The sequence below is a fragment of the Epinephelus lanceolatus genome, chromosome 1 (assembly GCF_041903045.1).
Source record: "Epinephelus lanceolatus isolate andai-2023 chromosome 1, ASM4190304v1, whole genome shotgun sequence".
NCBI lineage: Eukaryota > Metazoa > Chordata > Actinopteri > Perciformes > Serranidae > Epinephelus > Epinephelus lanceolatus.
Window position 1 is genome coordinate 38460064 of NC_135734.1, and position 25947 is coordinate 38486010.

At 41.4% G+C, this 25947-nt stretch overlaps 1 protein-coding gene across 7 annotated transcripts in view; it reads left to right on the forward strand.

Annotated features, from left to right (window-relative positions):
• The window catches only part of nav1b (neuron navigator 1b), a 122398-nt gene that overhangs the window by 49567 nt on the left and 46884 nt on the right, over positions 1-25947 (forward strand). For all 7 annotated transcript variants that reach the window (XM_078170191.1, XM_078170167.1, XM_078170180.1 and 4 more), the window contains 2 exons: positions 6510-6612; positions 12496-12849. In XM_078170191.1, coding sequence (XP_078026317.1) covers positions 6510-6612; positions 12496-12849 — 457 coding nt within the window. The remainder of the gene's footprint in view (positions 1-6509; positions 6613-12495; positions 12850-25947) is intronic.

The following is a 25947-nucleotide window of genomic DNA, read 5'->3' on the forward strand; positions in this document are numbered from 1 at the left end:
CCTCCTTGATGTTTCGCCCCTTTAAACCCAGAACATCTCAGGATGGTGGGGCATTAGGGACGTCTCCCTACCACTCCCTGAAGCTGGACCCAGGACTATGCAAGGCAGGGGCGTCCTTCTCCCTGAGCCAGGTCTGAACCTCTTGCACCTCAACATGGGGCAGTGAAGACTAGGATTAACCTTCGCCCTTAGAGGGGTTCCAGCTCCGGGCTCTGGTCAACCATATCCATCTTGAGCTCGTCTCGGCTGCCATGGCTGTCTCGCTGGTGGCTTTCTTTAGTTGTCTGGGTTCCAAACCAATCTTTTGTAAGAAATAGCGCACTGATGTTGATGGGAAACCACGGCAGCCGACCTCAATAGGAAATAAGGATGCATGCCACCCTTTTGACAAGGGCCTCATCAATCAAGTCCTGGTACTTTGCTTTCTTTAACTGGTGAGAGATGGCTAGCCTATCCTCCCAAGGGACTCTAAGTTCTGCAACCAAGATGGGTTTCGTGCTCCTTGATATTAAGATTAACATTAGTAGCATTAGGAGGTCTGGAGGATGAGGCAATTTCTAATGACTTTTCCTCATTTTGTATGGATCATATCCAACATAAGTTTCAATATTCTGATGATACCTGCTGTCTGCAGGTTCATCCAACCCTTTTATGTAGTCACGTTCTTCTGTTTCCATTTCCCGCACTACATAGAACAATGAAGAAGTGGATTTGAAAATCAGGAATCAAGATTTCATTTGAATAATGACTCTAATCACTGAGTTGTAGCCGTACACTGTGAGCAATATATGTGGCCCTCAACAACGAGATCGCCCACTTCTCCCTCTCTTTGATCACTGTGTTTCTTTTCATTGAAGCGCGCAAGTTACTTTCCCGTCATTTTTCACGAACTGTATCACTTGCCATTGTGAGAAAGTCCGAAAAACTCTAGGTCCATTTCTGGCAGAAGAAAAGCTTCCTCTTCTGGTTTAGTGCCATGAAATGACCTCATTTTTTTCTCTGTCAAGTAGCTCAGATTCCCTGTGAAATCTGATCCAATGAAAACAGACTTTAAAATGAACCGAAGAGGCAAATAAAGACTGTTGTTCCACTCACTGATGATCTTATTTTGTTGTGGAAATTTGAATAGAAATCAAACCAATGTCTAAATCAATTTGGGCAACAAGTGGGACCTTTTTAAAAGTTGATTTGTCAGTGTTTATAGGGTTAATAACTAAGGGCCTGTAGCAGTATTTTAAAATTAATTTAGCCATACTTTAATCTGTTGGCACTGTGTCGACACAGAGCACTTCCTGTGGCGTTGCATCATTCATGGGTCTTTCCTGATTCGCATCTGCTTCAGTATTCTGTCCGAGTTTTCCCTCTCTGTATTGACGGCATCACTGCAATGCAGCGTGCCAGAGGACTGTCAGTCACTGAACAGGAACACAGTGCATAATGCATACAGTTTATACTCAAAACAGCTGTGATTCACATGTGCGCTCTGCGTCCAGGATTCAGGTTTGAATATTTTCCCAGGAAGTCATCATGAATAAATTAGCAGCGTCCCACATTAAGAACGTGGTCAGTGGGGTTTGTGGATGTGATGCGACTCAGAGATTTATTCCTGGACTCAAGGACGTTCAAGGACCACAGTGGAAATAAGTGTTGGACCATATTTTGTTAGCCTTGAAATAAGTAGATGTTATTCTGTGTCTCCTCTCTCATGATGTCAAATAAAATAAATTTAACTAAACTGAATATCTGTTTGGGGTCACAGGAGCCTGTGACTATCCAAGTTTAGGCTGGGAGAGGGGTGGAAACTCCCTAGGGCAACCCTGTCTCCTGGAAATTTGGTTTATACGCAACAAATTTGCATTACCAAGTATGTTTTTAAGGTCTCCAACAAGTCCTCCAACCCATACGACCACATATGCTGTTTGTTCCTGCCTTCTAATATAACCCACAGGAGTGTTTCCCAAATTAGTGCCCCTGTCGTTTAGGTTAGGTAAAGGAAAAGAATCATGCTTGGTTTGACATGAGGCGAGGTGACGTGACAACCTGACATTAACATAACTTAATATAAGTCAGTGCGGACTTTTGGTGTCATAATGGACACCAACACTGGTCTCCTGAGTCAAAGTTGTGTGTTTTTTGACCCTTTCAACCACCCCGACCACCTCCCCAAGCAGGCTGTCTCACTTTTTATACCACGTCATCGGATTTCCATCTTTGCTTCCATTGTAATTACAATGGCCATTAGAGGTCGCTGTCACTAAGTGGAAACCGGGGTCACAAAAAGCTGCATGAACCAATGACTGTATATAAAGATGGACAGCACATCTCCACTACCTCCCATTCTACACAGAGCCAAAATGTCTCGGATATGCCTGTGAGTAAAAGCTAGTGAGCCTGTTTGTGAACATGGTCGGGAAAGTTGAATGGGTCAAAAAACACGACTTTGACCCAGGAGACCTACACCAGCACCACTTCCATCTTGTCCTGGTGACATTATTTGGAGCCAGAGTCTACGCAATAGGGATCTCCATCATATTAAGCTTCCGCTGTCTGTCCAATCACAAGCAACGCCAATGACCGCGACCACGTACAACTGTCAATCATGACCTCACACCCCCCTTTTTGGAGCATCAGGTAACTTAATTAAAACCAAACTAAACCAAACATCAGTCTAATAAGATCGATCTAAAATGACAGCAGCCATCTTTTGGAGAAATTTATGTGATATGTACTTGATTTTTTTAGTTTGGTCCATGTCCCATCTGCTAACATGGAGGGGGTGGGGTTTATGACCTGTACTGCAGCCAGCCACCAGGAGGCGATGGAGATGTTTCGGCTTCACTTTTGGGGAACTCTCATGTCATCCATCTTTATTACACAGGCTATTGTGTTGTTTTTTTTTTTGGGGACAGTCTCCTTTAAGTAAATATAATGTCTCCCAGATTACACTTCCTATTAATATGAAGGAATGCTGTTAATTAACATATCTGACAAGTTCTAAAAATGTCAATACTCAGTGGCCAAAATATTCACTAATAAATGTTTTTCATTTGTTTTCTACCACATTATCAGATTTTGTAGTGCAGATTATGACTGTGGCAATTAAAGCATTATAAAACTTTTTATGCTTATGTTCATAGCACTTTGTTAAGGTAAGGAAAATATCATAGTTTTGGTTTAATACAGAAAAAAGTCAGTGATGACTTGAAGCGCAAGACAGAATGTATGTGGTTTATACACATGTATTAAAAACCACAATATTTGGCTTTTCTGTGAACACAAGGCAGGCAGTGATTACGTTTGTCACCAGTTACTGTACATAACAATTTGGTGCTGTATAAACGTAATTTCCAGGAGACCATGTATCCCGGGGAGGTCTCCAGTCTTTAAACTAGTGTATATAAATAGGAATCAGTAAACGATAGAATCATATTCAGCAGCTTTACTGCTAGAAAAAGATGAATAAAGTATACTTTGCCACTTTTCCACTCTGTTGTTGTATATTCACACACCCACACATGCACAAACAGGATCTATACACATGCATTATGTATGGAGACATGTCAGAGTCCGGGGGCTGCCTACAGGATGGCGCCCCGAGCAGTTGGGGTTTGGTGCCTTGCCCAGGAAACGAACTGGCACCTCTCCAGCTACCTAAGACTTGGTCCATGCGGGGACTTGAACAGGCGACTCTCTGGTTCCCGAGCCAAGTCCCCACAGACTGAGCCACCCCTGAGCCGCACCAGTTTTCCCCCTATATTTAATGTCCACAATTTATTCATGCCTGTCATTTCTAATTTCTGCTAACAATCCCACAATTTTATAAATGCAAAAATAACTGTATGTTTGAATCATCATCATTTTGTGTCCAAAATTTCACTTTAATGCTCACCATAGAGCCACCTAAGTGTGTATTATATGGTGAATATTAAATGAGGACACAGCCATTGACTTCCACTGATTATGAGATTAACAGTCTTTTTAATATGTCTTATAAACCCTGAGAAAAATCTGCTCCAATACAAATCAAGTTGCATTATAGAATCACACCTCAAATATTAGACCTGAGCCCAGACAAGTTTCCATCAACATAATATTTAACATTAACTCGATATCTCATTTAGTGCGCCTCTCACAGACTCATAAATCATAATTTGCAGTGTTTGTCAATATTGTTCATACACAATACACACCTATATTAGGTTGTGCTGCTGTGTACACAAGTTTCCTAGTTATTGGTTTTTCACTGAGGCCATAAATTTAATGTATTAGGAGTACGCCTTGAGTTCTATAGTATACAGAGTTATTCTAGGTTTATATATAAGAACTTAATTTTTATGTAGTTTTCATCAACAACAATGCAGTGTGTACATTTCTTTTTTTCCAGCTGTATATAACATTTATACACATTATATTCAGAAATTACCTAAAGATAAGAGGAAAACATTGTAGACATCCACTCTCACGTGTATACAGCCAAACCCATCGGTTAGAAGAAGCAAAATTTAAATAGAAAAAAAAATAGCAATTAAAAAGAGAGGTATTAAAATAATAGTACAAATTGTCCATTTCACATTATAATCACATAGATGCTGCAACATTTGTTCTACAGACAATGACATATGATGTATATGTGATATGTGCATGGAGGGAAATATAAAAGTAAACGTTTAGCAGAGCCCTACTGATTGATATATCTCATTGTATTAATAAAGCCATGACAGGACTCCATCATTTAGTTAAGGTGGATTGTTGTGATCCCAGACTTTTTGGATCGGTGTGGTGTCAGCCATCTGATGGTTGTACATTTTTAGGGCTGCTGTAAGTGGTATATATGAGGTATTTCTCATCCCTTACATTCAGACTTTCAGGGATAATAGTTTTATATTTTAACATTTTTTTATATTTTTATTTCATTTTTAATTTTTTTCCAGTTCAGTTTAGTTTCAGTTAGTTTCCAGAGTGGATTGTCTTGTTTCAGTTTAGTTGTTATTGTTTAAAAAGGTTTAATTTAATTTAGTTTTTATTAGTTTTAGTTCTGGTTTTAGTTTTTTATTATGATATGGGAGGTGTTTGTTAGGGGCAACATTTAACAAGAATCACAATATAAACACAACACTTTAAACAGGCAATCCCAGTAATCCCAGTCTCAAACATATTAACCAGTGCCTCCTCATGATTGTTGCATTGATAAATTTGACCAAATTGACTAAAGACATTTCCTATGTTTTTTCAAATATATTTTAGTTTTGTAAGTAAACACAATTGTTTTAGTAAATTTTCATTAAGTTAAATAAAGTGTTTTTTCACACCTAGTTTTAGTTTTTAGTTTAGTTTTATTAACGAACTGCAGCTTAGTCTTGTGCAGCGGCTTGATCTCGTCTTGGTCTTGACAGCCCTGCTGAGGTTATGGTCACATGAATGGTGTCTGGGCTTTACATTGTGTCGTGAGCATGCACCCTTTTCATGTTTACAATAAGGGTAGTTGGATGTCTCTTTAAAGCACCAGGAGATCTTGAAGTGTTGCTTGGCTGTGTGCACCATAATAACCTTCATAGTTATATGATTAGTTGCAGATTTAGGCTCCTATATCTCCAGTGCTGCTTTGCAAAAAGGATGAATGTGTTTTGAATGAGTGATCTGTATGTAAATGTGTGTGATATTGATGCCCTCCCTGCACCCTGCTGAATTAGTCCAACATCCCCTTTATGAGAGCAGCATATTATCTGATGTGTGCTTCCCTGACATCCTCCCCTCTCCTCCAGCTATTCCAGTAAATGCACTGAATGTTAATTTCTCTCTTCCCCATGAGAGTTTTGTCTTCCACACGCTGCAGTGGAAAACCCCATCTCATTTTGTTTTTGAAACAGGGTGGTTCCTCTGATTAGTTACAGCTAACAAAACAGCAGTCCTAATGGTACTGTAATATTGATCTGACACCGTCATGACCCACTGGCTGCACGCTTTACATTGCACCTGGCTTCGTCCAAATAAGCTGACCTGCAGCGAAATCCTCCTGGCTGCAGTTCAGCTCATTGTTAGCCTTACAGCTTCGACTGAATGACCCTGAGTTATAGCTCAATAAAACAAAAAAACAGAAGCTCTGGAAAGAAAAAACTCCTTGAAAGAGGATCCTGGTGTGGCATGAATGTCAGGATACGTCCCCCTGGTGGGCAATCGAAGTTACAGGCAACCTTTCAGTATCTCATTTCCAAGATGTACCATGTCAGTGCAGAAGGGGGTACAGCGGTGGTTACCATGGTGAGGGAGCCCATGGAGTGAAATTTATCTGCTTAATGATGTGAACATACGTTGGCTGCATGCTTACAAGGAAGACATCTGTCACATCAGTGCAGACACAAATAATACAAGAGAGGGTGAGTGCATGTGGAGGCAGGAAGTGTGTTTGCATTTGCATGCGTGCCCACAGTAAAACAGCAGCTTGTGTCTCTTGTTTTATTTTGACACTCTAAATATTTTATAACCTTTTGTTCTGCATGATTGGCCCACAGACCCCGACTCTCAGAGGAAGCGGACCGTGCAGAATGTCCTTGACCTTCGCCAGAATTTGGAGGATACAATGTCGAGTCTGCGCGGCTCCCAGCTTAGCCATAGGTAAGTGCACTACATCTGCATTTTAGAATTTTGTTATTGTGTCATAATAGTGCCTCCTGCCCATCGGCGCACCATCAGGAGAGGCAAACCAGGCAAATGTTTTGGACTTCTGGCACAATAAGCCCCCTTAAACATCCCATAAATGTGCTACACAATGCATTGCTGCTGCACAAAAACCCTCTAAGTGGAGGGCTTTATATAGAGTGTACTTTAAAATATTTAGGGTTAATATATTGTTCAATTTCAAGTGCAAATTTGGGATTAGAAAAGTCGTTTTTTAATTAGCTTGACCGCCGCTTGGTGTGCTCACAATGCATTCTTATGGGGGGTGATGTTTGGCTTGATGGCCCTCCAGATTCTAGGATCGCCACTGTTCCCACACCACTGGCCAATATCATATACACGTCAAAGACAGTGTATGTCATGAAGTCATAAAACCCTGAGTCAAATTCTGTCTTTGGTTTAAACTGAAAAGCAGCCCTCATGTGAACGAGCAACAGAAAGCCCGTTGGATCGATACCTAACACAGTCATGTGTAAACAGTTGTGCTGTGGCTGCTTAGAGAGTTGCCACCTGGTGCACATCTGGCTTCCATCCTTCTTAAATCGCCCGTCTCTGTTTCATGCTCATGACTTCATTCTAGGAATCTCTGTTTGGCTCTCAAAGGCAAAAGGCCTGAACATTAATTTGTTGCAACAACCGCAACATAACAAGACACTGGTGCAGGACAGGTCTTTTTTTTTTTTTATTTGGACAATAAAGGTAGGAAGTAATTTCCTGTGTAGCATGAATGCAACATTCTTCTTACATGTCTTTAAAACAGCATAAGTAAATTTTTTTTATATGAACACAGGATACATTTTCTTGACTTGAAAGGGTCATCTGTGGTGCAGATATAGAGAATTATAACCCAGCTCTGCAGCTCTATGAAGCCTTTCAGCCTCTCTCAGTTTACTATTGTGTAGGTGAGTCTAAGCTGCTCTCAATAACCCCTGTAGGCAGATAAACCAATTATAAACTACCTGCTCAGCATCAAATGTTTGACAGAGTTACTGCTTAGCTGAAAAAAGTAGTCTGTTTTGACTTGGTATTAATGTGTGTTTAGGTGATCTGAACACAAGTGGACAGCCAACTCACATCACTGTTCACACCTGTGTGTCTCATGTCTCAGCTGACCACTTGTGCTCAGATTTCACGACTGACTCTGTCTCTTAGCCTACAAGGTCAAAGGGTCCCGCACACAGTTGTTATGATACAATCTCTTTTGTGTGCTTGCTAGTCGTGTTAGCTGTTGTGTCAGTACAGCTGGAGATATCACTGTCTGCAGAAATCAACATGTCTCTAAGATGATGGACGATCACCCAACACTTTGTCCAACTCATTGTAAAATGGGCAAGTTATAGAGCAGTAGCGCACTGTCACCTTAACAGCCACTACATCCTGCACTCATGATGTATTTTCCTGTGAAGTGCTTGTCGGGGACACATCAGGACGCATTAGTGTATACAAACCAGAAGATAGGTGGCACAGTGGAGCAGTGGTTAGTATAGTTGTTCGAACCACGAACCCAGGATGGAGGGTTCAAAACCTTGGGGTGTGGACTTTGCATGTTCTCCCCGTGTCAGCGTGGGGTACTCCGGCTACCTCCCACAATTAATTGGTAACTCTAAATTGCCCGTAGGTGTGAATGTGAGCATGAATGGTTGGTGGTGAATGGTGTACACTTGTTTTTAGTGCTGTCCACTTAGAATCAGATCACACAAGGCCAGCTAAATACTAAATGGAGAGTCAGATGATTAGGTGGCGAGAAACATGTCTTAGAATAAATAATATCGTTGCTCTCTGTCTGCTGAATGTGTAATAACAATGTTGGACCAACAACAACTTTATAAGCTGGTGAAATTAAATATTTTTTTGATGTTTTTGCCAACTAGAGGCCAGAAATGAATTAAAGCAGCTATAAAGTTTCAAGTAAATGCATATCAGAGCAGATTGTGTTTTCACAGATATTTTAGTATCTGCAAATGTGTTTAAGGTCACCATTATCATAAAATGTCCTGCTGAGTACATATCTTGTCTTGGTCTTCATAAACAAATATAACCAAAGTTATGGGGCCCTTAACAAAAATTCTAAAAGACAACAAATATTTTCTTTTTTTTTTTTTTTGAATATTTTGACTCTCAAATATCGATGTTGGTATCAGCCTAAAAAATCCAGCTAATTCTCACTGCACAGCCTCGATTAAACAAAATGCATTTTTGACTATTTCATGGAGTATGATCAGCTACTACATTATGAAGCCATTCATTTGATTAAACTCCTCATGCTACTATCAAATGGACATCAAGCCATTAGATATTAGATACGCTAGATATCAATGACTGACTAAATGAAAAGGCCTCAAAAAAAGTATATGTTATCAGTAACAATGGGCCTCATTTGCAAACAGTATGCGTCCCGGTCCTAGCATACAAACAAGTATATGAGAACGTCCATTTTGAATTTTAACAGTTTTGTTTTTCTTTGTGTTTTTAGATTTGGCCTGTAATGATCAGCTACTCTCACCAATCTCTAGTGCCATAAAACGTCACATATGTAAAAAGCACATAAAAGATTCTTATTGACCATCGAGCAAATGTTAAAGTGGTATACTGGAAGATACTATAGCCTGATCTCTTTACGAGAGAACGCATCTACAGAGAGCAACATAACATTTTTGAAGAGAGTGATGAAAGGCTTGTCAGCTGTTTCCGTTAATATGTGCATAGAGCCAATTTCTGTGCTTTCTCCATGACACTCCTCTCTGGCAAACGTATTTCCTTATAAAGAGAAATGGGGACGTCGCTTTATTGTCAGTTTAGAATGATTTTGATTTACTAACATACGCAAGGTGGTAAGAAACAAAATCAGATGTTGTGCACGTGTCATGAATCTGCATTTATTTTGTGCACAAAGAACATTTCTATGCACATAATAGTGAACGAGGCTCAATATATTCTGTCATCCCTCATTCAGCTCCATCCATTATCCCGTCTGTGAAACCTTGCTCTTGAGTACTTGACCTTGGTCAGACCTTGTCGATGGCTGCTTGAGAAAACGTCTTGTAATTCTCAGCAGTATATAGATACACTAAGTCATTCAGATGTCTTTTAAACCAGCACTCAGTGAGTTGCTCTGTATACTTCAAGTGTTGCTGGAGTTTCGACCTCTTTAAACAAGCACTCATTGACAAAAATAAAAATTTCTCTCTCTGTGAGTTTCTGCACTGAAGTGGCAGCAGTTATACTCCACACTGATGAATTATCCATCAACAATGGATAAAAATACTCTCATGGTCGTAGCCATTGCAATATTTATTTGGGTGAGTTGGTACATGAAGTTATGTAATGGGCAGACACAGAAGACGCTCACAGCTATTTGGAGGACATTTCTAACCCTGACCCACTTACAACTGTTGAATAGGAAAACTTTGATATGCTCTATCAGAATAATAGAAAGAGATGTACTGTAGTTAGGACAGCATCTTTTGTAGGGTTCCTGCAGATTCTTATAAAGTCTTAAAGAACGTTGAATTCATTAATCTAAAAGTAAGACCTTAATTAGTGTTAAAATGTCTTAAATTAATCTTTCAAAAGTCTTAAAATACAAAGACATGGCAAGAGGGATTTTATGAATCTCTTTTTCTGATGTAGCATTGTTCAAACTCTAAATAATTGGTAACATCTATTTCTTTTAAGGTTATCTTGGGGGCTTTTTGCCTTTAATGACAGGATAGTTTTGAAGTGCAAAAGTGGGATAGAGAGGGGGGACAACATGCAGCAAAGGGCCACGGGCTGGAATCAAACCTGCAGCCACTGTGGCGAGGACACTGCCTTTATAGATGGGGCGCCCACTCTGCCTACTGAGCTACTGGGTGCCCCAACATCTGTTTTTATAATAATTTACTAAATGGTTCTTGCATTAATGTCACGCAGACCAGGATAGCAGAACCAAGAACACTTACTGTGTGTCTCAAATCACATACATCCTTTCGTACACTTCCATGTAGTATACTATGTGCACTATGTACTTATTGGTGTAGTGCGCGAATTTCGACAGGGTAGTGTTGTCTCAAACCAAACACGGCCGTTGTGCATGTACCGTAAAAGACAACGGCAAATTTTGACCTCTTCTTCTTCTTTTAATGCCTAATTGTAGCCACCCAGTGGAGCATTACCGCCACCATTTGCCTGCAAATTTTCGCCCACCAAAATATCCATCGACTGTATTGTATTGTTGCTGTTAGCTAGTTAGCAAACTAGCATTAGCATTCACGTTACCAAATCATTACAGACTGCAAAATTAACCCAATAAACATACTGCTGGCTTATACCCGACAACAGTATGGTGGTGCTTAGTGCAAAAAACACATGGATTTGTACAATGCAGCGGCGTTCATGGTCGCACAGTCCTCGGCCGCCATTTCCAGTTTGAAAAGTGGTCCCTCCCCTTCCCCTATGTAGCCAAGATGGCGACCTTTGAGGGCGAGAAGTGTCCATGGTTCTACACTCAACTTCTTGAGCATTTTGAGTGCACCATCTGGGTACTCATAGTGCACTGCATTTTTCCATACCTCCCAAAATATTAAGTGTAAGTACAGAAGTACGCGATTTGAGACACAGCATTACATTTTAATTCTGGTCGTGATGAACAGGGCAGAGGATCCACTGTCTACAAGCTAGCTGTTCCTGAGCCCTGAACAAAAAATGGCTATTTAGATTTTGTAGTATGGCTGAAACAGGTACAAAGCAATGCATACGAAGCTTGGTGTAGTTAATGCAAATAAATGAATAAATAAATCGAACATCAAGGCAGAGTAAGTGGTGAAAGTAACCTCTTTCACCACCTGTTCACCCTGCTGCCCTCTGGAAGATGCTACAGGGCCCTGAAATGCAGCACCGCCAGACTGAGAAACAGTTTTTACCTTGCAGCAATACACAGTCTGAAGTCTCTCCCCCAAATCTACCCATGGACAGATATACAAGGACTGCATATGCACTTTATCTTGTCCTTTTTACAGCACCTTATTTATCATATTTTAGCCTTATTCAATTTTAATGTATGGGTACGTGAGTGTGTGTTGAGAGAATGGAACAGTTTTTCTTTTATGGGAGCCAGCAAATTTTGTTGTATGTGAACATGCCAAGACAATAATGGCATTCATTCATTTAAATCCCACATGCAGAGCACAAAATCGCCAAAGAAAACGCCACATATTTCCCAGTTCTGTTCAACCCTTACCTTTGCCATCCCTAGAAAGTGTTTAAAGCCAAAAAAATTCAAGTAGATCATCCAGATTTTCTCCCTGGAACAACACAAGGGTAGGGTACAATAAACATTTGGGCAAAATTTTCTCTGACTCCCCCCCCCCAGTCATTCGTCATTGCTTACATTTTATTCTGATTGGCATCAAAAGTCTGAAAAAGTCTTTAATCTCACTTTCCTTTCTTCAGTTGTAGAAACCATGTTTTGGGTGTGGTCATGCAAAGCACAGTCCCTGGTGTATGTGAATGTATTGTTTGAAGAGATGTAGAGAGATGCTGCTCGTTGCATTAATGCACAGATATCAGGACACCCGTCTCTTTGTCTTTGGGTTCTGAGAGGCCACATTTCTGGCTTTACTCCCTGAAGACGATACGACACAACTGCTGTATCTGGGTCACCAGCGACTCAATGCCACTGTCGGTTCCTCTGAAGGACTTCTGACAGAGGGAGAGCTCTGGTCTCATCCTTTTGTTGATTAACTGATTTCGTGTGTCAGTCTGGACATGAATGTCAGCTAGTGCCTCAAGTATGTCAATGTAACACACACTGACCTCCCCTCCCCCCTTGTGTCTGTCTAGCTGTGTGGACAGCAGTAACGTGGGCTACGACAGTGACGAGACCAACGCTCGCAGCATATCCAGCCTGTCCAACCGCTCATCGCCTCTCTCCTGGCGCCACGGCCAGTCCAGCCCTCGCCTCCAAGCGGGCGATGCCCCGTCCTCCACTGGTGGAGGGTACCAGGGTAGCAAGAGCGCCTCCCAGTACACGGCCCACACGATGCCAGCTCGCTGCTCCAGCCGCCTCAGCAGCACGTCTCGCATCGAGCTCATCGAAGGGTTGGATGACGCCGACCTCAAGTCTGGTTACCTGAGCGACAGTGACCTTCAAGGAAAGAGCCTGCCGGATGATGATGACGACAACCTCGCTAATGGGTAAGATATCTGAGGACGAGCATGGGTTGTTACCATGACTACATGAGCCAATCAGTGGCTGCATGCTGCTTTGTCCTTTTGGCCTCCACCTTGTGCCTTTAAAAAGGTCAGAGAGATGTTGCTGTCACGTAACATTAACTCACAGTACGCACTAAGCTGATAAGTGCTGGTCATTATCCCATGATGCATCTCAGGTTTAATATGTGCATTTTAACATTCGACTGTGGTGCAAGAAACTTTCATGAAGGAAAGTTTTGGTGCTGAGATCTTGGCTTTCTGCTTTGTGTTGGATGTTTTGCACTTGGCAGGTGTATCAAAGCGCCTTCATCAGCACTCAGCTGATACTCCTCTTTTTTAAGGATTTCTCAAAGTGCCTGTGACACTGCCAGAGGCTGTTTTTGCTGACAGTGAAAAACTTCTGAAAGCCTCCTCTGACTGAGAGGAGAATTTGAAAACTCATCAGGTGTCTTCTCTGTTACACAGTAAATGCTCTCTCAGCCCCGACTGGTAGAAACTGTGCAGCTCCTGAATCCTGTGGAGAAAACAACAGGTACAGACGCAACAGATAGTTCAGATCAGACGACACTGTGTGTTCCTAACAGGAATGCTAGATATGACAGGTTCTCATTTTGTTCTTCTTCGTCTTCCTCTTCTACATGCTCTTCTTCTAGCTCTTTCTTCTTCTCCTTCTCGACCTTTTTTCTTCACCTTCTTTTACTTTGTCCTCTTCGTTATGGTCTTTGTGATCTTTTGGTTATTTTTCTTCACCAACCTCTTCCCCATTTTCTTCATGCTGTTCTTCTTCTTGTTCTTCGCCTTCCTCTTTCTTGTCTTTATGCTCTTCTTGTTGCTCTTCTTCTCCATCTTTGCCTTCTTCAGTTTCTTTTTCTTCACCCTCTTTTATTTATACTCTTCATACTCTTCATGTTCTTGTTGCTATTCTTCTTCTTTTTCTTCTTTTTCTTCTTCATGTTCCTCTTCCTCGTCTTCTTCACGCTCTTGTTGCTTTTGCGTCCTCTTCTACTTTTTCTTTACCCACTTCTTCTTCATCTTGCTCTCCGTCTTCTTCACACTCGTCTTCTTGTTCTTTGTCTTACTTTTCCTCACCTTCCTTTTCTTCATCTTCTTCTTGTTCTTTTTCTTCTTGTTCTTTGCCTTCCTCTTCCTCGTCTTCTTCATGCCCTTCTTGTTGTTGCTCCTTCTTCTTCTACTTTTCCTTCTTCACCCTCTTATTTCGTCCTTTTCCTCATCACGCTCTTAATGTTGTTCTTTTGGTTATTATCCTTCACCAACCTCTTCTTCATTTTCTTCACACTATTCTTGTTCTTTTTCTTCTTTTACTTCTTCGCCTTCCTCTTCCTCATCTTCTTCATGCTCTTCTTGTTGCTTTTGCTTTCTCTTCTACTTTTTCCTCGTCACTTTCTTTTTCTTTACCCACTTCTTCCTCATCTTGCTCTTCGTCTTCCTCACACTCTTTTTCTTGCTCTTTGTCTTACTTTTTCTCACCTTCCTTTTCTTCGTGTTCTTTGCCTTCTTCTTCCTCGTCTTTTTCATGCTTATCTTGTTGTTCTTCCTCTACTTTTCCTTCTTCACCTTCCTCTTCTTCACCCTCTGATATTGTCCTTCTCCTCTTCATGCTCCTCATGTTGTTCTCTTAGTTATTATCCTTCACCAACCTCTTCTATTCTTCTTGTTCTTTTTCTTCTTCTATTTCTTCGCCTTCCTCTTCCTCATCTTCTTCGTGCCCTTCTCGTTGCTTTATCTTCCTCCACTTTTTCTTCTTCACTTTCTTTCTTCACCCTCTTCTTCATCTTCACACTTTTTTCTTGTCATTTTTCTTATTCTTACTCATCTTCCTGGTCTTCATCTTCTTCATGCTCTTCTTGTTACTTTTTCTTCTTCTACTCTTCACCTATTTTTCACCCACTTCTTCCTCACCTTCCTCTTCGTCTTCTTCACGCTCTTCTTCTTGTTCTTTTTCTTATTCTTCCTCACATTCCTGTTCTTTATCTTCTTGTTCTTCCTCACCTTACTCTTCTTCACACTCTTTCTTCTTCTCCTTCTTGACCTTTTTCTCCACCCTTTTTACTTTGTCCTTCTCTTCTTCATGCTCTTTATGTTGTTCTTTCTGCTGTTATTCTTCGCCAACCCTTTCTTCATGCTATTCTTCTTCTTGTTCTTTTTCTTCTTGTTCTTCGTCTTCCTCTTTCTTGTCTTCTTCACAGTCTTCTTGTTATTGCTTTTTCTTCTACTTTTCTGTCTTAACCGGCCCTTTCTTCACCCCATATTCTTTTTGCTGTTATTCTTCACCAACCTCTATTTCATTTTCTTCACATTCTTATTCTTCTTCTGCTTCTTTGCCCTCCTCTTCCTCGTCGTCTTCATGCTCTTCTTGTTGTTGCTTTTTCTTCTTCACCGTCTTTTTCTTCACCCACTTATTCGCCTTCCTCTTCTTCTTCTTCATGCTCTTCTCCTTGTACTTTGTCTTATTTTTCCCCACCTTCCTGTTCATCTTCTTCACACTCTACTTGTTCTTGTTGCTTTTACTCCTTCTACACCTTCTTTTTTCACCCTCTTCTTCATCACCTTCCCTTTTTTGTCCGCTTCATGCTCTTCTCATTCTTTATCTTATTCTTTTTTCTTTCTTACTCTCTTCTCCCTTATCTTTGCCTTCGTCACCTTCTTTATCTTTGTCCTCTATGTCTTTGCCTTCCTCTTTGCGGGCTTCTTGTTCTTTTTCTGATTCTTCATCATGTTCTTCATTCCCTTACTCCTCTTGTTCTTTTACTTATTCTTCTCTGTCCTCTTCTTAGTCTTCTTCACACTCCTCTTGTCATTGTCCTCCTTTTTCTCCTTTTCTTCTTCCTCCTTCTTCACCACCTTCTCCTCCACTCTCGCCTTCTTCACCTTCACCCTTGCCTCCCTTCCTTCACATCCCCTCTGTGTCTTTACCTAATTCCCTCTCCTGAGTTGACAGCTGACAGTGAGAGTCAGAGAGAGGAGGAGAAAGAATCCAGGACAGTTCTCCAGTGTGGTTTAGCAGCTTTATCGCTGTTGCACATGCAGTGGGATTTAAGCTCAGCCCCTGGAGCGCTTGCAGGGCCCTGCTAGCCAGGTCACGTTCGTACTACAGAGTGCAGTGGGGAGGGACAAGAAAAGAGATGAGACACATTTAGATGAGTAGAAATTAGAGCAAGGAAGGAAAAGTGTGAAATGGAAATGGGTCACTTTAACTTCTGTAAAATTTGGAGCTGAGGTGAATCAGAGAGGCGTACGACTGTGACTAAGAATGTTAATAAAGAAGTGTTGTGTTGAATAAAAATGGACGACTAGCTGCATGTGTAAAACTTTAGTATTTTGTTTGTAGGGAGGTGAAAAAGATCAGACAGCAGAACCCTGATAAGGTTCGGATTAAGCAGGGATTATGTTATATGGGTCCATTTCTCACAGTAACATCCGTGCACTCGAAATCCATTTAAATCTGCCCTGTATTCTGTCCCCGCGCTGCATCAGCTCTGCTGCAGCGGTTCAAATGTCTGTGAGAGGTGAGCGTGGGGACTCGCCTCTGCTTTGCGACACCACAGGCACCAAAGATGCTAATCATTTTATGTAACCATGTTTCTAAAAAATGCCTCATCATGCTCAGCGTTAGGCCACCGGTGTCAGCAGTCCCTAAACGTGCTTTCAAGGTGACGCAGAGACATCCTCGTGGGTGCAACCAGGCCCCCACAGATTATTACCATTTCCACCAAGAGGATTATAGGTGTGTTTGGATACATACATGGAAATGTCACGAGAGTAATTATAGGCTATTGTGGCTGCCAAAGATATGGAAGTACAGGGTGCTATTTTCTCTCCGACCTTGAGTAGGTTGCATGTTTATCTTTGGACGATTCACCACTGTGGAGACTCCTCTAATTTGTATGCTTTGCTGGTCTGCGTTAGTTTCACTGGAAAGTATCCTTGATTTTTGGGCAGGACTACTGGAATGCTGATGTTCTCTGTATCAAGAACTAATCCTGCCTCATAAATATACCAACAACCTTTGATGTAGATAACAAGTTAATCCGGTTTTTGAAGCGGGCGCAGCAGCACATGCTCTAATTTTCTCCTTACAGTATCCTCTCGCAAATTCTGTGTCACATTTGCATTTCTACTGTACATCCCCTGTCACATACTCACAGCTCAGCTCATTGAGAACCATTAGCTCCCAGCTCTTAGAAATAGATCAGGCTCCTCCTGCATCACCATGGAAACCAGCTGGTAATCGGCTGTATGGAGGGATGCGATTTCTGCTCCCTCTCACTGGAGCCCCAGTTTTACACACTCATACATTTCATTAATCTGAAATTAGCCCTAAAATTAATTAGCTGTATCCGAATGGTAGTGAGGCTTCTTTCCAATCAATAATAGTTTTTAATCTATAGTGCTTTGTGTTATATTATGTATAAGACTAATGTGTAACGCTTAAAACAATCTGGAAAATATCCACTGGTGAAATAATAGGACAGAATGCTGCTTGTTTTTCAACATATGGAGCTACAGCACATTGCTCTTTGTCTAATGGATATTGATTAACCCGCAGCAGACAGCACCGGCTATCTGAGGCTAAATGTGTACACACTGACAGTAATCACTGCAGCTGTGTGTCTGCCTCATCAATAATGTGATGCCACATACATCCCAATCTCCTCGAGAGCTCCGCCTTTCCATCAGAGAGGAACAGTCGCTTCTCTACAGCAACACACAGCTAACTGATAATCTGGTTTATCCCTGTTAAAAGAAAATTATTTAAGACGCCTGTTTTATAAATCATTAATGTAGCCTTACTGTTTTTTCCTAGAAAACTGGGACAATTCATCTGTAACCAGTTGTTATAATTGCATGTATTTCTGTATGCCATCCCACAAAGTAGCATACAAGCCGACAATTAATTTAATCTAGTTTAAAGCTGCATTATCACTTTTTGGAAACTAGAGGGTAGAATAACACAGAAACAAGATGACAAACGCATACTATTGTAACCATAGACTATAAAAATATTTAATGTAGCCACCATGATGTCACCCACTGTTTTGTGGACTCCTGCTCTGAAGCCTTGAGTTTGGTATTTCAGCCGTTGCCATCTTGGATTTTTGGAGGCAGGGGTGATTTTGACAAGAGGGTGGAGCTGAGGAGGAGCAAGAATTGGATCTGATTAAGAGCACGAGGTGACCTCGAGCAGACAGCCTGTCACTCAAAGTGGCCACACCCTTATTTATCCACAACTTTAGGCCTTAATAAAATGTAAATGGGTGGGTTAAATAAGAATTCACGCCCTGCACAGTTGTCATGAATGTTCAAATTAGCATCAGAGACCAAAATCATTTTCATACCAGGCTGTAAACATGTTTATTTTTGCTGTAAAGTTGGGCATTTTAACATGGGGGTCTATAGTGACTGACTCACTCTTGGAGCCAGCCTCAAGTGGCCATTCGAGGAACTGTAGTTTTTTTGTCACTTTGACGTTGACTCCATTTTTCAGGCCTGGAGGTTGCAGATTGAGCCTAACATAAAATATAATGGCCTTATAAAGCATTATTGGTAACATATTAGCAGTTCGTTTTAGAACTAGATGTTATGATCCCTGATGCATATACTCGAGACTATGAGTGGGAGTAATAGTGCTGCCTGGGGGTCCGAGTTGGAGCCTAAGGGTTAGATGGATAGAAAAGTAGGAAAGGGCAAAGGTAGATAGAAAAGGCATCTGTGTTGACTGGCCGGCAGGGGAGATTTCAACATACCATGCCACTATGACATAGCCAGGTAAATATTTGCTCATTCACACTTCCAGCAGACATGGAACAACATTAATCCATTGTAGCCACTAGGGGGCAGTAAAACAACAAAATGATCCTATAAATACACAATTACTGTGATGTATCTAGCTCATAAAGCTACAGGCTAAAGTTGCCCTCTTTCACATTCAGCAGACACAACCACACCATGAATATTTATTGGCACCTAGCTGTTAAGCTAGTGTTAGCTAAACATCAGCTTGCTAACTATGTCAATATTAGCCTCAACTTACTGTTCTTTGGGCAGCTCACAATTTGAAGAAATTAGGAAGTTGTTGCGTCCGTGTAATTTTTGACCTGCACATTTTACATACTGCAATTTGGGTTTTTGTTGACCGCCACATAGTTTCTGTATGCAAATGAAATAATGTTTGGTATCATTTCTTCCAACTGGCGCTCGGTAAGATAATATTCGTTCTTGATGGTTTTCTCTTACAACTTGATTGGATGCTGTCCAAAGTGTCGACTTGCTGGGAATGAATGATGTCGATGTTGATTTAGTAAATGAATTGATTCGTGGCACACTTTTTAAATAACATAATTTTAATGTTTTGGCTCATCGAGTCAAAAGGCTAAAGTTCAAGTGAAGTCATGAGTCACCTGAGTTAAAGTCGAAGTTGAGTCTTTTTTGATTTTGTCATGTCAAGTCTAGAGTCATCTGAGTTGTGCCTTGAGTCTGACTTAGTCTAAGTATGTGCCTCAAGTCCACACCTCTGCAAGGTAGGTGGAGGTTTACTCTGTAAGAGCTTGTTCTCTGAAAGCAGCTGGCTGCTGCTGGAAGTTGCATCGATTAAAACGGCTCCTGCAGGCCATAAAGAATGAGGTAACTTGATTCAGTGTCGATGGAAAAAATATGGATTAATGCAGGCTGGAGATTTTGGAAGGACTACTTGAGCTGGCAGATTTTGAGTTTTCTCTGTGGGGATTGTTTTATATTGAAAAGTGTTTCTAATTACGGGTCCACCTCATTGATAGACAATAAAACACAATCCAGTACAACAACAGTACAAAGCACTGCCTCTCCACCACTCTGTTAACAACACAAGAAAAGTTTCATAGAGGAAGTATTTGTTACCTTATGGACAGATGTATTAAACTGCATTATGTACAGTAATTGCTATAATTATTGCTGTTATGTAGAGGGTAATATTAGAATTGTAAATCATTTCCAAGTTTTTGCTCATTTCACTATTTTTAATGAGACTGAGCACCACTTCTTTGCTGACTGACTGTTTTATGTCTCATGAGTCTTGTTGAGGTGGCCTCTTATTTAGCCCTGACCACGTCTGACCACGTCAAGAATCATAACTGCTTCCTGTGGTTACATTCTTCACACCATGCTGGCAGAGCTTTACCATCACACGTATGATTTCATCCCATTGCAAGCCATATTTAAAGCACTGGTTTTATGAGTCGAGCAGTAATCACATTATATTGCTGGTGTATGGTTGTTATTTTCCATATCTGGTATATGAATTATGACTGCTGCTCAGCATTCAGTGTCATTTCAGCGGTGTTCGGTCAATTATTGTTGATGTTTTACAGGCACTCGGCTGTAGTGTATGTAAGCACAGGTTAGTTTTTCATGTCTAATACAGATGTTCGCTGAGGAAATGACTTGTTTTTTCCATAATGTCATTTAGTTGACGGGATGAATGCAAAGCCTAATGTTTGTAACAGAACATGCGAGTTTCACAGGAGGCCCATCTGCCTCAATATGACTATTGTATCCGACAGATTTACGTATTATCTTGGCAGATTAACATTTGAAAACTAACTAAATTGGAAGATCTCATAAAAAAAGAGGCAAGAATCTTTCAGCATTTGGTTTTGCTCCAGCCTCTCTGGCTGAGTGGGGAGAGAAGCAGCGAGAGGCACTTAGCTGCAATAAAGAGCTATTGATGACTGCAATGCCTCATAAGAAGCTGAACTCACTTTTGGGGCCAGTTTTTGTTCCACAACATTCTTTCATCAGCCTCTCTTCAAACCTGAAACACTAGAATACTGAGACTTGTGATCTTGTGATACTGAACCTGTAATAATTGAACATAATAATCCATCATGTGTCAGATTTTCATGAAACTTGAATTGCAATTGGCAGGTAGGTTTAGCTAATACTGTATTATGTTTTTAATCTACTTCTAAATCTCTGCATTTATAAAGCTGTTGACTCCTTCTTTCATGGTTTCGGTACGAATCACGGTAAACGCCTGGTTTATGGTAGAACGCTTGACACTTTTAATGGGTGTTGGTCGTCAGAAATTAAAGAGCCATGCAGCTTTTTCAAGTTATGCTTTGGCAAAAGGTTTCAGTCATCCTATGGCAACAAGATGCTATCCTTCAGCTGGCGTGTTTAGTTACATTATGTCATCGCGATTTGATATATATTGTAATGGCAGCTGATTGTTTTGTATCTGTATTTGTGCTGCTTTGTTTCCTTTTGCTTTTGAAGGAATTTGACAAAATCAGTGAGTTAATTGAAGAGGAAGAGTTTTTAAACTTACCTCGACTGAAAAGACAACAGGAGCGAAAGAAAAGGAGGTGGTCAGTGCATCCATTGAACCAAGGAAGTTTCTGTTATTTTAGGTAGTTCTTATCACACTTGTGTTGTTCGAGTGTTCTTTTTTTTTTTAATAAGGTGGTGTAGTGGTTAGCACTGTCGCCTCACAGCAAGAGGGTTCCTGGTTCGATCCTACGGGGGAGCCCTTCTGTGTGGAGTTTGCATGTTCTCCCCATGTCAGCGTGGGTTTTCTCCTGGTACTCCAGCTTCCTCCCACAGTCCAAAGACATGCAGGTTAACTGGTGACTCTAAATTGTCCGTAGGTGTGAATATGAGTGTGAATGGTTGTCCGTCTCTATGTGTCAGCCCTGTGATAGTCTGGTGACCTGTCCAGGGTGTACCCTGCCTCTCGCCCAGTGTCAGCTGGGATGGGCTTCAGCCCCCCCGTGACCCTCAGGAGAATAAGAGGTTACGAAAATGGATTGATGGATGGTTATAACAAGTAATTTGCTGTTAAAAAAAAGGGGGGATTGAGGTCATGATTGATAGCTGTGTGTAGCAATTGGTATGCTAGCAATCAGTGGCGCTGCTCGGGATTGGTCGGAGGGCTTTATGGGTTGGAACTTGATATTGAAGGACATTACTGCTGGGCAGACTCTGGCTTCGAATGATGTCACTAGCGCAAGATGGCATCGGCCATATCCGGGATATTTTGGCTTCATTTTTGTACAGTGGGGGTAAGTTGAGACCCTTCGTCCATCTTTATACAGTCTATGGTTTAAATCTACTGATAATTACAATAGTAATTTTGTCATGGTGTCCACAATGTAACATAAATCACTGGGTGTACAACATGAAAGAAAAATGTTGAGCAACACTTTCATCTGTCAAAAATATGTCATTTCTGTGCAGCAACCCTCATCAAAAGTGTGGGGCGACCTATCAATCAGGCTTTAGACCTACTGCTGCTGTTACATCTTCAGTTAAACCTGCATCAATTGATTTTTTGACCACTTGGGGGCAGTACAACAAGCTAGAAACATATTATCACTTCATAAAGTTGATATGGCACATATGTTAGCACAGTGGTTTTCCACTGGTCGGTTGCGGTCCAAAAGTGGGTTGTGGGTCCATTCTGAATGGACCACAAGTGACTTGCAAACATGTCAAGTTTGTGAAAAACAGACTTTATTTTTTAGTACAGTGAATTTCCCGCACATGGCTTTTATTCTAAACTGCCGTTTCCTGCTATAAAGTGAGTAACCAATGAACAGCTACTTGACAGAGACAGCAAACTAGCTTAACGACATGGCCAAACACAGGTATAATGCTAAATGTTTTAAACTATGTGGACCTTGAACTAATGACTAAAGAGAAATCCCGACCCTGAGGCTAGACCAATTAGGAACCACTGTGTTAGCAAATAGTTGCCTGGTCACTCATCCAGAGCAACATTAGCACTCATTTGGAGTCTGGCCATCTGACAAATACCAGTCGAATGTTTAATGTCATTACAGCTTTGTTTTGGTTTCTGTCTGGCTCTTTAGCTGCTAAATGCAGCATTTAGCAGCTAAAGAGCCAGACAGCCGGACTAGCTGGTGAACACAGTAGAGCTAGTCCGAACATTCTCCGTCTGCCCGTCTGTTCGTCTCTCGCTCTGTAGAGGTGAGGGTGGAGTGCAGAGTTGGGTGATAGTTCTCTGTGAGCGGCCCCTTCCACATTACACAGTATTTTGATCTATTGTCAAAAGAAAATATCGATGCTGATATAATATTTCAGTATCGATCTAGCTTACTATGATGTGCTACAATGTCAAGTTGCTCATGCCAGCCAAAAAGCTAATACCCACTGTAACCATGACGATGGAGCTCTATCTATGATTGTTGATTTAAGCCATAGTTATGACTTCAGGGCAAGGGGCCAGATTATATAGTGTGAAAATACCTGGGGACTAGCTCCTTCTCACATCATATCGGTTATTAAACACAAAATCCTGTGCAGATGAGACTGTTTCATCTTACAGTGAAAAAGTATTTAAATTTCCACAGCTCCTGAAAGCAGCAGCCCTCACTGTCAACTTGACACTTTTTTGTTGAGGCCATTTCTGCTACTTACCAAGAAATGTAGGTTGCTGAGTAACCATTTGTTTGCTTGTTTACCATCTGTTAAGGAAAGCACATTAGTCACACCTGCGTTGTTAGTCCTGCTATCATGAGGTAAAGGGAAAAATGCTAAGTGATCTTTTATTTGAAATTGGTTCCCGGGCCAGACTTCGGACATGCTGGGGTTATGTCGCAAGTAGTCGTGGTGCAACCAATTTTAGTAGCTGAGTAACTGAGGAGACACCTTACACATAGCTGGTGCAACCCTGTGCAGGAATTTGACATATACATTACACATCGCCGCTACTCGTTATATGATGTCTAATCCTCTTATCTTAATATAGATTATAGTATGAATATGATACAGGGACATAAAGACACAAATCTCTTTCACAGTACAGATGTGTTTATAAGATAAGACGTGTTTTTCATCTCTTAAATTGATTAGATTTCCTGACAGCACCATGTGCCGCTCATGGCCTCACACATGACACAGAGCAAGTCACAGTTTCATCATGGCTGCTGCATATGCATTACATACTGTGGAAAAAAGACACGGTGCAGGGGAGACAAAATAGCTTGTCCTGTACTCTACAAGGTGACAGAGGGTTTGGGGGGCCAGCGTGTGGACATCTGGGGATCTGGACTGAACCATTTTGTGTTTCCATACAGCAGTGTGCAGGCAGCAATGCGGAGCACAGAGAGAGAGAGAGAGAGAGAGAGAGAGAGAGAGAGAGAGAGAGAGAGAGGAGGCTGGTTCAGCAGCATCACACCTCTGATCATGCGGCAACATGGCTCGGGATGTGCTGCCATGGCAACCGTCTTCCACTGACCCACTGATGGGCTGCCTTGTGTGTCAGTGTGATAGCTGCTGAACGGATGTATTTGTGGAGGATGTGTGTGCGTGTGTGTGTGTGCATTGGTTTGTGTGTGAGATGGAGGGAAAGAAAGAGAAACACAGACGTAGAAAATGACAGTGTGACACAGACAGACAGAGAGACTGGTGTGAAGACAGCATGCTAACCACTTAATTAGATTGGCTTGTAATTGGCGTTGTGGGGGAGAGCTGTCTGCCTGCTGTATAAAGCTATTGTTTGTGTTTCCATTTGCGTCGAGGATTTACAGTAGCACTGGTTGTGGAAAATAATTCCATTTCAGCATTTTTCCAGAAATCTGATATGGTATATATAATGTATGACTGACCCAAAAAGAAGAAACTGTTATTCTGAATTCAGTACTTTCACACTGAAAGCATACAATTACTCATTACAGACAAAACTGACATATTTTTACCCCTCACAAGCACTGAATGCATTCGTCTGCTATCTTTGCCTACATTACTGTATATTGTAGATAAGCCCTTGGTTTAGTTTGCTTCTCTGGCAATGTCGTTTCCATGGTAACCATAATAAAGCTTTGGCCATGCTAGAGAGTGGGTCTGTTCAAAGCCTGGTATGTACAGTATAAAAGTGAGCGCTTGTAGTTTTCTAAATATTGTAATTCTTTACAGCTTCGCTCATGGAAACTATCGACGAACACATTCTGTAATGCACAAAGGGTTCACTGCAGTCATCTGATCCTGGATCTGTGCCTCCGGCAGTCTGCATTCAATTTCCTTTTCCTGCCCAAGTTGGAAGTTTCTATAGTCGCTGAGTGCTTCCCTAACTGTTGAAGGCTTGCGTTTTCTGACCCACTTAAACCCATCTGCACAAAAATTGAGTTTTGGCCTCTCTGTGCTTCGGTTCTCCGCAGGCACTGCTGCGATTACAGTTTAGTGAGGCCGCCACTTGGGGTCAGCCCTTCATGGGCCATTGCTCTGCAAGGAGGGATGCTGTGTTTTCTTGCCTTTGAAGACACACACACTCGGATAAAGCCATATGCTGATCGTTTTTCAAACTGAGTGAATTTCTAATCAGCAGATGTTTCAAAATGGCCAAAGGATCAGAATCTGCCATGTGTTACTGTTACCCAGACATACAGCACACACACAGACTCCCACAGTCAGCAGCTCAAACACATCTGGGGTCAATATGTAGCTCTCATTCCCCAACAACGGTCAGCGAAAAACTGAATCAGGAAGGCCAACCACCCAAAACATCAAACCCGCCTTCACCAGCATCCTCAGCCACGTGAATAATGGACCATTACAGCAGCACCCCAGGGAGTATGAATCATCCCTGTATCATGTCTGCGTGTGGTCGTCTGGGTGTGCAGTGTGGATCCCACCAGCACACAGTACTCACCCCCAGGTGGAAAATCCGATACTGTTTTGGCTCACAGTATCATATATGTTATTTTAATGTAAATCACATGGTGAGTGTTAATCCATCATCTCCCATTCATCACCACGTATGTTTGAAGTTGGTACAAAAATATGTCAGATTATCTGCTAATGAAGTCTGGTTGGTTCAGATTAGTTCGTAATATACAGCTGCTCTGTGTTGGATTTGGCTCTGGTTTTGTGTTGATACTGAATCTGCAGACAGCAAGCAGGGTCAGTTCAAGTTCAGCGTTTAAGGGCTACAACAATCACGTTGGTATTAATTTGTCAGCAGATGATGTTTGCACCCAGGTGTCTGTGGCAAACAATTTTATTTACACCTGGGTGTAAACAAAATTTGACATGAACACGAAAGGTCTATTCAGCTATTCTGCTTAA